The sequence below is a fragment of the Onychostoma macrolepis genome, chromosome 02 (genome assembly GCF_012432095.1).
Source record: "Onychostoma macrolepis isolate SWU-2019 chromosome 02, ASM1243209v1, whole genome shotgun sequence".
Taxonomy (NCBI): Eukaryota; Metazoa; Chordata; class Actinopteri; order Cypriniformes; family Cyprinidae; genus Onychostoma; species Onychostoma macrolepis.
Genome location: NC_081156.1, coordinates 113,866 through 131,021, shown reverse-complemented (window position 1 = coordinate 131,021; position 17,156 = coordinate 113,866). Strand labels below are relative to the sequence as shown.

At 38.9% G+C, this 17,156-nt stretch overlaps 1 protein-coding gene across 3 annotated transcripts in view; it reads right to left on the bottom strand.

Annotated features, from left to right (window-relative positions):
- The window catches only part of dis3l2 (DIS3 like 3'-5' exoribonuclease 2), a 163,866-nt gene that overhangs the window by 69,996 nt on the left and 76,714 nt on the right, over positions 1-17,156 (bottom strand). For all 3 annotated transcript variants that reach the window (XM_058755132.1, XM_058755140.1, XM_058755150.1), the window contains one exon: positions 6,760-6,898. In XM_058755132.1, coding sequence (XP_058611115.1) covers positions 6,760-6,898 — 139 coding nt within the window. The remainder of the gene's footprint in view (positions 1-6,759; positions 6,899-17,156) is intronic.

The following is a 17,156-nucleotide window of genomic DNA, read 5'->3' as shown; positions in this document are numbered from 1 at the left end:
AACAGTGTAATTATAAATGTAGTTACAGAAATTACAGATGTAATTACATAGGTATTTTTAAAAATATAAGTACAATGTAAAAACATGTACACAATAAGTGCATTGTACCAAATGATTAATTGAAATGTAAGTACATAGTAGTTAAGGCCACCTAATATAAAGTGGGACCAATTTTTGTGCTGCAAATAATATTTTGACACTCATTTGATACTGACCTATGAAAAGACATTCATTTGAATATACATCTCATGGATGTGACTGTTTTGGTTCTAAAAAAAAAAGTAACAGTAAAAAAAAGATAACAGTCATTTTCTTTAATCTTTAAAGTGCATTATCCAAACTCTTCAAAAGTCATTCTTAGGAAACCTGCTTAGTTTCATAAATTTAAAATGCTCAGAGGAGTTACAGAAAATGAAAAACTGTAAGTGAAAGACAGTTTAGCTCACAGATGAAGGCTGTAATGATCAGGTTGACAACTAGATGGAGTCATAGGACAAGAAATGTATTAAGCCAGATATTTCTCCTAGTTCCCCAGGCCTGGTCCCCCAGAGAAAAAGGCCTTGGGTACATAGAAAAAGCCTTAGATCTTTGAGTTCAGCTCATGAAAAATGGGGGCAAAAACAAAAGTCTTGCATTTATAATTTTGTTCAGTGTATATTGCAGAAATACAAAATATCACAATGTGAGTTTTTTCCAATATCGTGCAGACCTACTCTAAATATCTCATGACACCAGGATGTTTTTAATGATCTATAAAATAAAATCTCACAAATGTATGAACATAAGGTGACTAGGAAGGCCCAATTAGTCCTTTCTGATTTCACCCACCCATTGTGTACTTGTCCTGGCATTGCCAGGTGTGTCATCATGTAGCCAAGCGACTTCTGGTGGTCATATTAGGTATAGCAAGAAAGTAGAAAGTGACCTCACCAGTAAAAGACTATACAATTAGTGATGTCATCACAGAGACTAAATCAGACAGAGATTGTTCATGTTATGGGCATTCATTAATCCAAAGACATCATTCGTTCAAAGCTATTAATAAGGCATTCCCTTTTCACACCATTCATGTAGGCAGTCGTGGCCTAATGGTTAGAGAGTCAGACTTGTATCCCAAAGGGCAGGGATTGTAGCTGGGGGGAGTGAATGTTCAGCGCGCTCTTCCACCCACAATACCATGACTGAGGTGAGACCCTTGAGCAAGTCACCAAACCCCCAACTGCTCCTCAGGCGCCGCAGCAATATGACTGCCCACTGCTCTGGGTGTGTTCACTACTGTGTCTGTGCACTTGGATGGGTTAAATGCAGAGCACAAATTCCAAGAATGGGTCAACATACTTAGCCACACGTCACTTCATTTTCACTTCCATTTCATTTCATTCATGTGATAAAGTTACACTCTCAACATCACCTTGTGGTTCCGGGAATAATTGTGTGAAGGCATTTAACTTGATAACTGAATGAGGCTTCATTGAGGCCAGTACAGTGAAAAGGGAGCTATCAGCAAGACAATGGATGTCCGTGCTGGATTGTGAGTGATGATGCCCATGCAAGCAGGAGAACAGTAAGGTTCCTTGGTTGAGGTGGATACCTCAAGCTCATCACACCTACCAGCGACTTCAAAGTCAGCCAATGAATATGGAGCATTCAGAGCAAATAGTATGGTCTGTTGCCTCCAGTTCAGCCAAGTCTTCTCATTCAACAAGGTCAAACCGCTCCACTAGGTCCTCAGCAATTTCCCACTATGGCAGCTAAGGCACATGAGGAAGCTGAGGAAGCTGAGGCTGCTTTGGCTTGAGCTTCATTTTTAAATAAAGAAACTGAAATCAAAAGTGAGAAGGCCCGCTTAGAAACCACTTTTTACGTTTACATTTATTCATTTAGTAGACACTTATTCAAAGCGCCTTACAATTGACCTATCGATAAGCCCCGTCCCCCTTAGTTACTGTTGCTCCCTCGGACAGACAAACGGAGTTGCTCACTGTCTTTCAATGACAGCTGCAGTGTGAAAACCTTGTCCCACGATGTTTCTGCACAATTTTGGACACAGAAGGCCACCAAATGGGAATTAAATATTTCATGGAGGGATTTATAAAATATTTAAAAATAAATACGGTGGGTAACTCAGATCACAATGCAAGCGGGAGAAGTCTCATATTACAGTCGGTCATCACGATCTTGGATCAACACTGTTCATGTATGGCAGGGTACGATTAAATTAATGTACATTTAACCAGTTTAATATGGAGAGGCACTGAAATGTCAACCTTCGTTTAGGTGTTTTTGACCTCCTACACTGTACAAGACGCGAGAACAGTCCGCTATTTAGGTTTGTCCATTAGCATGGACTCACTAGCTTTAACGTTAGCTAGTTTTAGCCAGAGATACCTTGCTAAAGAACAAGATAACATTAACGTTCTGCTTGAGCAGATGAAAATTGTAACTTAATGAGTGTATGACAACCAGAAAATGAAAGTTGTCGTCTTCATTTGTATTGGGGTGAATACTTAGGAACATTTTGCTCTGTTTTGTTTGAATTCTGGAAATGTAATAAAATAAATTATATTGCCTATCCTCTCAGGATACCTGGAATCAGTGTTACAAGTACCCCAGGCACATCGGTTCTCCATTTTTGAAGCATAAACCCCATAAAATCGATGCAAGCTTCGGATCTTCCAATGTTTCTCCATGATGCTGAAACCTAAAGATTACCGAAAACCTCAGAGTTCCGCTCCCCGTGCAACTGACACTCGACTGCCATTGGCTAGTGTGCACTCGAGGGGAGGGGTTTACCGATAGGTCAATTGGGGAATACATCAAGCGATTCATCTTAAATGGGCAAATAGACACAGGAAGTGCTTGTAATACCAAGTTTCAAGCATTGTTCAAATAAGTACAAGCTAGAAAGGGAGAGATTAAAGAAAAGAAAACATTTATTTATTTTTAGGATGAAGTCAAATAGTGACAAAAGAGATAAGTTTTAGAGATGAGCTGTTGTTTGAAAACTGTCAGGGAATCAGCATTCTGGATCGGGGTTGGAAGATCACTTCACCAGCCAGGAACGGTGAAGTATGGCACCGAGTATGGCAGCTGTGTTGCAAGCTCCGAGCCAAACTGGCAGCTTTTTGTTTGTTTTGTACGTAATTTGGATGTTTCTTGTTCTGGATGTTGTCTGCCTAATTGTTTACAACAAACAAACACTTCTGGAAATCGGTTCTACAGTTACTCACCGCAAACCGGACTTTAAATTCCTCAACACCGACCCGTTGTTTACAAACAACACTGCGGAGCCCTTTGTTTGGGCCGCCCTACCGCGACGTCGAAAACGGAGCCGGAGGAGAGGAAAGAGAGCCGGCGTTCTCATCAGATTAAGACGCCGAGCAGACCGACCACCGCTACCAAGTATCCTACTAGCTAACGTCCAGTCCCTGGACAATAAACTCTGTGAACTGAGAGCACGGATTTCTTTCCAGCGTGAGATCAGGGATTGCTCCATTATTTGCCTAACAGAAACCTGGATCTCTCGAGAGGTACCAGACTTTGCCATCGAACCCACGGGTTTCTCCATGCATCGCGCGGATAGAATACCGGATCTCTCTGGGAAAAGCAAAGGAGGAGGTGTATGCTTCATGATCAACAATTCTTGGTGTGATCGGAAGAACGCACATCCTATACAATCTCTTTGTTCTCCTGACCTGGAATACCTCCCGCTTCTGTGCCGGCTATTTTGGTTACCGAGGGAATTTACAGCGGTCATCATTACAGCTGTTTACATCCCCCTCAAGCCGACACAGATGTAGCACTCAAGGAACTGTACGGGCATTTATGCAGACAGGAGACTGTGCACCCTGACGCAGCGTTTATTATAACCGGGGATTTCAACAAAGCCGATCTTAGGAGGATCGCACCAAAATTCTTCCAGCACATATCATGCAACACGTGGAGAACGGACTCTAGACCACTGTTACTCCCCCTTCCGGAATGCCTACAAGTCCCTCCCCCGCCCACCTCTAGGCAAATCAGATCACTCTTCTGTTCTGCTCCTGCCTGCTTACAGGCAGAAGTTGAAACGGGAAACACCCACCCTCAGGATGATTCAGCTTTGGTCGGACCAATCGGACTCTATGTTACAGGACTGTTTTGATTACGTCGACTGGGATATGTTCCGGGCTGCATCCGATGACGACATCGATGTTTACACAGACACTGTCACGTGCTTCATAAGGAAGTGCATAGAAGATGTTGTACCGACCAAAACAATCAGAACCTACCCGAATCAGAAACTGTGGATTAACACTCGAACCTCTGCCTTTAATTCCGGTAATGCGGATGATTATAAACAAGCCAGCTATGCCCTCCGCAAAACCATCAAGACCGCAAAACGCCAATATAAAGAAAAAATTGAAGCACAGTTCACCACTTCCAACTACAGATACATGTGGCAAGGACTCCACAACATCACGGACTACAAGGATCGCAAACACCCTGCTACAAACACATCTGCCTCACTTCCTGACGAACTCGATGCCTTCTACGCTCGCTTCGAAGTCAGCGGCTCCTCCCACACACAGAGCGCTCCCACGGCCGAGACTGCCGAGGCTCGTCCACTCTCAGTGTCTGTAACGGATGTTACCCGATCACTCCGGCGCGTGAATATCCGCAAAGCCACAGGTCCAGACGGCATTCCCGGCCATGTCCTTAAAACATGCGCTCACCAACTAGCTGGAGTCTTTACAGACATTTTTAACCTCTCCCTCTCTCTATCTGTTGTCCCACAATGTTTCAAAACATCCACCATTGTGCCAATACAAAAGACACCCAAAGCTTCTTGCTTGAATGACTGGCACCCTGTTGCTCTGACTCCCATCATCAGTAAGTGCTTTGAGAAGCTTATCAGAGATCACATCAGCTCTGTATTGCCAGCATCACTCGACCCACTGCAGTTCGCCTACCGCAATAACCGCTCCACTGATGATGCAATTGCCTTCACCCTGCACACTGCCCTTTCCCATCTTGACAAGAGGAGCACATGTGTGAGAATGTTGTTTGTTGACTACAGCTCAGCGTTTAATACCATAGTGCCCTCTAAGCTTGTAGTGAAACTCCGGGATTTAGGTCTGAACAATTCTCTGTGCAGCTGGATCCTGGACTTCCTGACAGACAGACAGCAGGTGGTCAGAGTAGGCAGCAACATCTCCTCCCCGCTGACCCTCAACACTGGAGCCCCTCAGGGCTGTGTTCTCAGCCCTCTCCTGTACTCCCTGTACACACATGACTGTGTAGCCATGCACAGCTCCAACGTCATCGTCAAATTTGCGGACGACACAACGGTGATAGGTCTGATCACCGACGACGATGAATCAGCCTACAGAGAAGAGGTGCACACCCTGACTAACTGGTGCCACAACAACAACAACCTCTCTCTGAACATCAGTAAGACCAAGGAGCTGGTGGTGGATTTCAGGAGGCGGATATTTGTGCTTATTTCAGCTACTTAAAACATACTATTGACCAACACGTAATTTGTTTGTATTCAGCACAAACTGTGCTACAATAATGTGTGACCAAGATAGATGTACATGTTTGCATTTTGTAGAAAAAAAATACTATGCGTGGTTAGTAAGTTTTGGGGGGGAAAAATGTAGCTGAAATAAGGCCATAAAACCCACACTAAATAGTTCTGAATAAGACTTTTGAGTAATCAGTCTTGTAGGCTAGAATATTTACTTCAAAATTATGTGAAAATCATTCTGCTTACTCATTCACAGAAAACAATTTTTAAAACATATGTTTTGACATCGAAAGCCTATATGCGAGGGAGTGGCAATGGCCTTGAATATTAAGTGAGTCTCACCTGAGAGACAAAGGGCCCTCCCCTCATGGCCCATCAGTGTGACTGTGACTTTGAGGCAGGTAATAGAGAACGTGAGGAGATTGAAAAAAAATTTTTTTTTTAATATTATTTGTATTTTATTTTATTATGCAGCACACTGATCATAGAGATGTGAACAGACTTTGAGTTATTCATGCAACAGATTCTGTTCAACAAGTAAATCATACCTGATATTTACATGTGTTATTTAATAAACAGCTGTTTTACTAAATTGTTCTGAGGTGAAATTCAGTGCAGTCCCGTATCGTCATACATATCGTATCCTCTGTATTGTGATACGTATCGTATTGTGACTTTGCTGGTGATACACAGCCCTACGGTTTGTCTATCTATTCTAGGCTGCAAATTTTAAGAAAAGACCTTGTCAAGCCATCATAAACTTTCTTTAAAAAAAACAAAACAAAAGGCATTTTTATAAATGTTTATAAATGTTTTATAAACATTTTATAATCGGATAGGCCTAAATCTGGGGTGACAATGCTTTTTAGGGTGGCAGGTAAAGTTGTCATGTTAAAGTTCCCCTGCATCAAAGACAAAGATAATTCCTGGGATAATAATGTCTAAACTGTGGTGGTGTAAATTGCACAAACAAAAAAAAGGAAATTGGCACAGGACTGACCGAACCAATGGAATGCTGAAAAAATTAAATAATGCAAAATTTGATTATAAAGAGACAAACTTGTCCAAAGTATATTAAAAAAATGTCACTTAAGAAAATATTGAATAAACAAATGATTTATCAAATTCAACCTAAAGAGAATAAAAATAAATGAATAAAATGAACAAAATTGATGTTTATCAGCTAAACCTTGGGTAAAGGGCGAACAGAATTCTTTAACACTATACCTGCAGTAAAAGCTCATTACCTTTATCATGGAGACTGACATTCTTCATTTTACCGATCACCTCATCATCTTCATTGTAATGGGCCTCCACGATGACATCAGGAGCCTTTGGCACCATCTGATTGGCTAAAGTTCTCTCGTTTATATCTCCACTGACTGCCTGTGTACATAGTTCACAATATGATACAGTTTCGTCAATATGTATTTATGTCTTAGATTGATATCATCTATAATTTTATAAATCACTTTATAATCAATTTTATAAATCACAATCATATGCTTTACAACTACTAGAAGCATATACAACATGCATGCATTTATATATCTTAACAGTATGAAAACAGTGCAGATTCGGCACTATTTTCCACCTTTTGTTGTGCCAATCATGGTGAGAAATCTGTGCTGGATTGGATTTAAATATCGCAAAATATATGAAATTGAGATGAGAGTACTAAACTACTAGAGACTGAAAGCATTAGCCAATTTGCCAAAATAAGAATCGAACAAAATGGGCAGGGGATCTATAGAATTTTATGAACAATGGTAATCCACATTATGCAGATATCTGTGAAGGATTTCTGCAAGCTCAGAATTCATGCAGGTAGGGTTGCTAAATGCACCCGAGGACAATAGTGGACATTGTGTTCTTTGCCCCACGTGTGTCATATCAGCATCTCAGCTTGACTAAAATGCTCAAAAAGACATTGAATGCAAAGTTCACTTTTACAATGTGTTTGCATATAAATGTGTCTTAGCAGTGTGTGGACACAACCACCTTACAATGCTACAAAAAAAAAAAAATAAATAAATAAAAAAATCCATTCACTCCTTTTTGTTTAATCCCAAAAAAACCTAAACAGTCTCAATTATTAAGCCGTTTTGATTTTCAGAGCAGTATGACGTCATACTTCTCAGGCCCTACCCACGACCACTGACCATCCTGTATTAGCATATTTCCACCCTCAGTCAGTTGTACGCTGTCTGCCATTTCTGCCAAGCAGCTGTAGTGACAATAATGCATCTTACTATTCCCTACCGGCAAGAGAGCATCATTGACTACCAGCAAAAACCTTGCTAAATCTAAGACCTAAAATCACCCGATTTGAAGCATATCGGTCACACAGGATTTGTTTTTAAGATGTGTATGTAAATTCATTTTTACTTCAGACGTTTATCTGCAATGTTTATGGTCTTTTGGGCAAGATAAGTGATATGCTGAAATCGTTAAGGTGGGTGTCTGCTGCATACTTGCCGACACAGGTACTGATCCAACACAAAATATATTTCTTTACGTACATAATTATGCAGAAAATATTAAACAAACATCTGCTATTGGTATCTGAAATTAACTTGATTATACAATGAATAATACAATACAAGCCTTTGTTACTATATTGCTCTGTGCAGTATTGAAATTCAAAGATTACCATGCATCATCTTGGAAATAAAGCTTCATGTCTAAGTTCATAGCTTATGTAGTCCGCATTATTTCTCTGAATAGGATATGATGAGTATATTTTAATGTCATGATTAAGCAACATCTATTTCAGACTTTAAGATCACAAATTCTATGGCGTTTAACTAGCATTACCATTCCCATAGGAGTAAAGTGTTATGTATACTGTATATGTTGAATTAATTATTAATTTAACCAACGTTTAAATCATTACCTGCTACAAAATGAATGCTGTTAACGAAAGCATTGAAACATTTGCCTACTGTACAAATAAAAACTATAACAAAATTGCATAAACAGTGACTGGCTCAGTCTCTTACTGGCTGTGACTCGATTGCTTCAGTCTGTTCCTGTCTGTTGTGCTGCTGAGAGGTTTGCGATTGTAGCTCCGTGTAGCTTCGCTTTTTATTGAATCTCTACCTTACTTTCACTCCCTGTTGTTTAAAAGTGATAATATATAACTTGATTCCCACCATATTTCTGGTGTTATCTTTCAAACTAATCTAACTAATTTGATCGTTCGCTCTTAAAACCACGAGTGCAGCGCGTTAGTATTCATTAGCCAGTTAGCTTGTCACTCGCGGTTTCATTCGAGTTTCATTTGCGTTTCTATTCGCACCTATTATTGTTTTATTTTCTTTTTTTCCCCCCCTCGCTCCGTTTTTTACAAGCTCATCAAACAACAGTGGTAAGTGGTAAGTTAAGTTGGTATCATTCAATCAATCAAGGTGAGTAATGGCTTCTTCTCCTGCTATTGTTGTTTGCACTGTTTGCCACATGTACAGTTTATCTGTCTCTGTCAGCAGCGAGGGATTCACATGTGATAAATGCAGACTAGAGACACGCATCCAAACTTTAGTTGAGGACAGTAAGAATGTGAGGGCTGTAGATACTGCTTTGGATGCGACTAGCTCAGGGAGTCCTGTACATTGTTCGGTTACAGTTGAGCCCATGCAGCAGGGCAACTGGGTGACTGTGAGGCGGCCTAGTCGCGGGTCAAAACACCGCTCTTCCGTTCCGATTAGAACATCAAACAGGTTCTCCCCACTCAGTGATGCACCTACTGAGAAACCTGACGAAAGTGATCTAGTTATTGGCGATTCTATTGTACAGAACGTGAAAATAGAGACACCAGCCTCCATAGTCCATTGTTTACCGGGAGCCCAAGCGCCTGACATCTTGGCAAATTTAACCCTTTAGGCGCCAGGGTTTTTTTTTTGGGAAAATGCTGGATTTTGACATCAAGATTTCAAAAGCTTGTGGCTTGAAAGGGCTTAAAGATAGAGATTTACTGTAAATTAGAAAAATGTTGGGCATGACCTAAAGTTTATGTGGGGTGTAAATATACTCATCAAATTTGCATATTATGATGTCATCAGGGGGCGGCCCTCTTGAATTTCATAATATTCAGGTAGGGGTGGGCGATATGGCAAAAATATAATATCACGATATTTTTAAGAAAAATCACGATTCACGATTTTATCACGATTCTTTGTCATGTTAGTTTTACTATTTTGCAAGTTGTCTGAGCATTACAGCCAAAGTAATTTCCCTATTATAAAGACAAAACCTTTCAAGATAACAAAAATATTAAAAAAGAATGGTGGTTATTTAGGCCAAAGTGGGCGAAGATAAAAATCTTTCATTATTTTATCTTCGTTATTAAAAAATGAGAACAAAGATACACATTACAAACGCACATACTATACAAATAAAACAGTGTTTGAAGTAAAAAATATTTACTTCATGACGAAAAATGCCAACCTTCAACTAATACAATATAAAGTACTTCATAGATTTCACCTTACTGGACGAAAATTATTTAAAATGGGTTTTACTTCAGAAACATGCTTACATTGTACACAAAACACCTCAGACACCTATCTTCACGCCATGTGGCATTGCACCCCAGTTAAAGAATTTTGGGAAAACGTTACTGAGTTACTATCCAATCTTATGGGATGTCACGTCCCATTATCTCTCTCACTCTGTATATTAGGTGACATATCCATAATCAACTCAAGCGATACAGATAGTAAATTACTTCTAGTGGCTCTAACTATCGCCAAGAAAACTATCCTCATGAACTGGAAATCAAGGAACACCATACATATTACATCTTGGAAAAACTTACTACTAGAGTACATCTCCATGGAAAACCTGTCAACCTCCACTCAAAATAATACAATAGAATTACACCCCTCTTTGTTATCTCTCATAAACTTCCATCAATCATGAATCCGTTGACCCTCTTTGTCTGAAGCCTTCCACAACGACACACCATTCATCAATATCTACACAAGATTTGTGGGAGGGGTTAGGAGGAGGTAGCAACAATGGCTAATATCAAACTAAATTAAAACTTATGAAAGATTAAACTTGTTCATTTTTTTTTTTTTTTTTTTTTTTTTTCTTTCCCTATCCTTTCTTTCTCTCTTTCTGTTCTCCTCATTTTTGTCGTGGTTTTTATTTTATTTATTATTATTATTATTATTTATTTATTTATTTATTTTTTCCCTCTCTTTCTATTTCCATGCCTCTGGGCTTTAGCTGGCTGTGGCATCTCAGGTCCTGCCCTGTGTGGTTTGGTTTAGTGGTTGGTGGGTGTGCTGTGGGGCCGGGAACCTTGTGCCTCCAACCTGTACCAGCTTTGCCCGGGTTTTCTTGCCTCTGGCGGGTCCAGCACTACATGCCTTGCTTATTTTAATGCATCACTAGACAATATACACACATCTATTGTAAAAAAAGTAAGGGGAAAAGAGAAATGATAATAATAATAATAATAATAAATAATGAGAGGGAGAGATTAAAGGAAAGAAAAGAAAAGAAAAAAAGGAAAATATATTAAAAAAAAAAAAAATAATAATAATAATAATAATAATAATAATAAATAAAAATGCATATATGTATATCAGACACACACACACAAGGTAAGTGAGACGTGAGCATGGGTACCTGGACTTTGTACTGGGCTGGTTCCACGCTACACGTCACGCTTTTTTAATGCATCATACACTCATATACATATGTGGGGTAAGGGTGGCATGTGAGTGGCGGCCAGGGGTGGACTTTTGGGCCCCGTGCCCTGCAGCACCTCTCCTTGATGGTTCATTTTTGGCATAATTTATGGGCCCAGAGGCAGCCTTACAATATCTCTCTATTCATAGCTTTATTACTATTATTATTTCATCATTGCTATTACTAACATTATTATTATTATTATTATTATTAAACTTATTACTATAATTACTACTATTTGTCCTCCTCCTGATTCCCCAACCACCCCCTGTCTCGGATGAATACGTTTATTATCGTTATTGCTGCTACTATTACTATTATTACTTATAACCTTCCTCATCCTCCATCCTCTAATTTTTGTTATTAATGCTATTATTAATATTATTATTGTTATCATTACAATTTTTTTTTTTTGCTATTGTCATGTCTGTTGTACTCTTTTATTTATGTACTTCCACCCCCAACACCCAGTCACACTTACGCAAACACACCCACACACCCACACTCACACAAATCATGTTGGCTGTCATGTATGTTTTGTTGACCTTGGTTATTTTGTATTTGATATGTTACCTGTAAATACTATGTTTGTTTGCATAATAATAATAAAAAATAAATAAATAAAACAGTGTTTTATTTTCAGGTACAATAGGTGTATTTAGCAGGAGCATTCAATAAATTGAATCAACAAATATAAAAAACTATATAGATTGATTCCTATTAAATCAACTGTATTAACGTTTTTCAGTCAAGAGTAGTGAGTGATTTTTCTCTTTGTGTTTTGGTGTTTTATTAACATTGAAGAAATAATTAACCCCAAAATAAAAAGTGTTTTATATTTATACCATCATTTACTCACTCAAAAGTTTCTTTAAACCTGAATGAGTTTCTTCTGCTAAACATAAATGCTATTTTGAGGAATGTGGAAAGCCAAACAGTTGCTGGTCCCCAGTGACTTATTCCATAGTATTTTTTTTTTCCCTTCTATGAAAAGTCAATGTGGACCAGATACTGTTTGGTTACAAAAGATGATATTTTGAAGAATGTGGGTGTTCAGCACAAGAAAGAAATTAATACAGGTTTGGGACAACATGCGAGTTAGTAAATAATCACAGAAATTAAATTAAAATTAATTAAACTATCCCTTTAATGACAGTCGGCAGCATGTTCAGTACTGCCCCTTTAAGACATGCACGCATCTAATATACAGAGGCACGCATCCGTTTCTCTCAGCTGTTTACTTACTCATTTTAGACATAAACAACGGAGTCTATACATAAACCTTGTGTGTTTTGACAGTATTAGTGCACAAGATAACTTAGTTCAGTAATCAGGCGCTTTTTGACAGCACGCGCGCTTCGGGTGTACAGGCTCAGAAAAAGCGCACGTCAGACAAACACGTGAATAAAACATTTAAGCGGCAAGGTTTTAAAGCAGATCCGAATAATGTACAGTATATTGAGACGGAGGAATATGAACTGCAGCTGATATAATGTGCGCTGTAGCACGATACTACGATATTTCTTCAAAAGCAGATCGTGGAGACATTTTTATCGTCCACGATCAAAAATCGTCATATCGCACACCCCTATATTCAGGAAATAGTAGATATTGAATTGATATTTGAACTTATTTGCATGTTTTTTGTGGGGGTTTTTTTTTTTTGGTCTTTTTATCCTCATTCCAAATGATCAGAAAAGATGAAACCAACAATAAAACAGGAGAAAGTACTAAATTATTACTATATTACTATACTATATAGTAGTAAAACGCATGTGAACAGTAGCCTACTTTTTGATCAGTTCATCAGTAATATTCAGGAAATAATAGATATTGAATGGATGTTTGAACTTATTTGCATTTTTTTTTTTTTTTTTTTTTTTTTGTCTTTTTATCCTCATTCCAAATGATCAGGAAGAGAGGAAATCAACAGTAAAACAGGATAAAGTAGTAAATTATTACTATATTACTGTGCCATAGTAAAAGACATGTGCCTATTTTTTGATCAGTTGACCAGCTATATGCCCAATCAGGTATCTAGGTGACAGTTTATAGTTCTTGAGAGTATGGTACCTCTCATTGCATGGCACAGCGCACAGACCTACCCCACACTGACTGCACCTGTACGGTCTGCCGGCGGCCTTTGAGCGCGCGCGATCAGCAAGAAAGGACGCAATCTGGCTGATCATCAGCAACGCAATGCCTCTCCTATGGACAGCAAGACCGCGTCGACCCCTGCCACCCCCATCCCCGTTGGGCAAAGGCTCGAAATTATCACTTGATGATGCTTCGTGAAAACTCTCGCCTTTTACGGCGGCGCCATTACACATGCAAAGATGTACTGGGAGATCTGCGATCATTAGACGGCCGATCGTCATTTCCAAAAGGCAAATATTCCCCTTTAGAGTCAGAATTTGCAACATCCTCACGGTACAACTTTTTATTAGCCATTTGGTGATTTTCTCTCACAAATTTCACAATTTACTCAGACGCTATGAACTGAACTGCTTCCGCATCAATGACATGATAGCTCACTTGCTCTGCTATTTCCTCGAACAATTTTGGTCTAGAATCGAAGTACTACATGTCTGCCATCTAGTGGTAGGGAATACAAATGAGATATTACACTATATTAGGAACTACAGTCTATTTAATGAAGTATGACGTCTTGTCGCAATTTTGCGACTTTGGCGCTGTAAAAGTGCTGGCTAATGCTAAACGTAAATTCAGTAAGTTTGTTATCCACGTCGGCGCTAATGAGGTTCAACTTTGCCAGTCGGAGATCACTAAAAATAATGTTAAAGAGGTGTGTGAACTTGCAAGTACGATGTCAGACACTGTAATATGCTTTGGTCCGCTCCCTGCTTACCGTGGCGATGAGATACATAGCAAACTATCGTCACTCAATGGCTGGATGTCTAAGTGGTGCCCGCGAAATAACATAGGCTTTATAGACAATTGGATGAATTTTTGGGGCAGACCTGACCTGTTGAAGAGATGGTGTTCATCCCTCCTGGGGTGGTGCCGCTCTTCTCTCTAGAAATATGGCACATAGTCTTAAGAGTTCGTATTTGACTAACTGGGGCCCAGGTCAGGAATCCGGCTAAACCGATCGTCTGCTAGCCGCCTCACATCACAGAAGTCAGTTAATTCTCAGCACACAGAGACTCGTTCACCTAGATATCACACTATAGAGACTGTGTCTGTTCCCCGAACTAGAAAATACAGAAAACATCCACACCAAAGTAATAGTAACAACCTAATTGAGGTTCAACAAATAAAAAAAACGATATAATACAGATATAATACAGATAAACATGATAAAGCTTGGCTCATTGAATATTAAATCCCTTTCTACAAAATCACTTTTTGTAAATGATATGTTCACTGACCATAAACTAGATGTGCTTTGTTTTGACAGAAACCTGGCTAAAACCAGATGATTACATTAATTTAAATGAGTCTACATCCCAAGATTACGGTTACAAACATGAACCGAGTCCAAAAGGTAAAGGGGGAGGTGTTGCTATAATTTATAGCAATATTTTAAGTATTTCTCAGAGGTCGGGTTTCAAGTATAATTCGTTCAAAGTAATGGTGCTTCATATAACGTTACCCAAAGAAACAAGTGTTAATGATAAATCCCCTGTGATGTTTGTACTGGCTACTGTATACAGGCCACCAGGGCACCATACAGACTTTATTAAAGAATTTTCTGATTTTCTATCGGAGTTAGTTCTGGCTGCAGATAAAGTCCTAATTGTTGGTGATCCATTAATATCCATGTTAATGATGAAAAAGATTTGTTGGGATCAGCATTTATAGATATTGTAAACTCTATTGGTGTTAAACAACACGTGTCAGGACCTACTCATTATTGAAATCATACTCTAGATTTGATACGGTCACATGGAATTGATGTCAGTGGCATTTACATTTTGCAGCAGAGTGATGATATCTCAGATCATTATCTAGTCTCCTGTATATTCCATATAGCTAAAGCTGTAAAGCCAACTCCTTGTTACAAATATGGTAGAACCATCACTTCTACCACAAAAGACTGCTTTATAAATAATCTTCCTGACTTACCTCAGTTCCTCAGCATATCTAATAGCTCAGAACAACATGATGTAACAAACGATGGACTCTCTTCTCTAGCACTTTAGATACGGTTGCTCCTTTATGCTTAAGGAAGATTAAGGATAAGAGTCCAACACCGTGGTATAATGAGCACATTCGCGCCCTAAAGAGAGCAGCCCGGAAAATGGAGTGCAGCTGGAGGAAAACAAAACTAGAGGCATTTCATATAGCTTGGCGGGAAAATACCCTATTCTACAGAAAAGCATTAAAAACTGCTAGATCTGATTACTTTGTCTCTTCTAGAAGAAAACAAACATAACCCTCTGTATTTATTCAATACAGTGACTAAATTAACGAAAATTAAAGCATCAACAGGTGTTGGCATGTCCCAAGAGCACAGCAGTAATAACTTTATGAACTACTTTACTTCCAAGATCGATACTTTCAGAGATAAAATTGTTACCATGCAGCCGTCAGCTACAGTATCGCATCAGATAGTGAACTATAGACGCCCTGAGGAACAATTCCACTCATTCTCTACTGTAGGAGAGGAAGAATTGTATAAACTTGTTAAATCATCAAAACCAACAACATGTATGTTAGACCCTATTCCATCTAAATTACTAAAAGAGCTGCTTCCAGAAGTCATAGATCATCTTTTGGCTATTATTAATTCATCATTGTCATTAGGATATGTCCCCAAAACTTTCAAATTGGCTGTTATTAAGCCTCTCATTAAAAACAACAACTTGACCCCAAAGATCTAGTTAATTGCATCTCAAATCTCCCTTTTCTGTCAAAGATACTAGAAAAGGTAGTATCCTCACAATTATATTCCTTCCTAGAGAAAAATGGTATCTGTGAGGATTTCCAGTCAGGATTTAGACCGTATCATAGTACTGAGACTGCTCTCATTAGAGTTACAAATGACCTGCTTCTATCATCTGATCGTGGTTGTATCTCTTTATTAGTTCTACTGGATCTTAGTGCTGCGTTCGACACTATCGACCACAACATTCTTTTGAAAAGACTAGAAAACTTTGTTGGCATTAGTGGAAGTGCCTTAGCATGGTTCATATCGTACTTATCTGAACGCCATCAGTTCGTAGCAGTGAATGATGAGGTATCATGTCGATCACAAGTGCATTATGGAGTACCTCAAGGCTCAGTACTAGGGCCGTTACTTTTCACGCTTTACATGTTACCCTTGGGAGATATTATCAGGAGACATAGTGTTAGCTTTCACTGTTATGCTGATGATACTCAGCTCTATATTTCTTCGCGCCCCGGTGAAACACACCAAATTAAGAAACTAACGGAATGCATAGTCGATATAAAAAAAAACTGGATGACGAGTAATTTCTTACTGCTAAATTCTGAAAAAACAGAGGTGTTAATTATCAGACCTAAAAACCCCACATGTAATAACCTAGAACACTATCTAACACTTGACGGCTGCTCTGTCAATTCTTCATCAGTTAGGAACCTAGGTGTGCCGTTTGATAGCAATCTTTCATTTGAAAGCCATGTTTCCAGCATCTGTAAAACTGTGTTTTTCCATCTCAAAAACATATCTAAATTGCGACCTATGCCATCAACGTCAAATACAGAAATGCTAATTCATGCGTTTATGACCTCAAGGTTAGACTATTTTAATGCTTTATTGGGTGGTTGTTCTGCACGCTTGATCAATCCTTACTAGAACCAGAAAGTATGACCATATTAGACCGCTTCTGTCAACACTGCACTGACTCCCTATCAAACATCGGATAGATTTTAAAATCTTGTTAATTACTTATAAAGCCCTGAATGGCTTAGCTACTCAGTACTTGAGTGAGCTCTTATCACATTATAGTCCTCCACT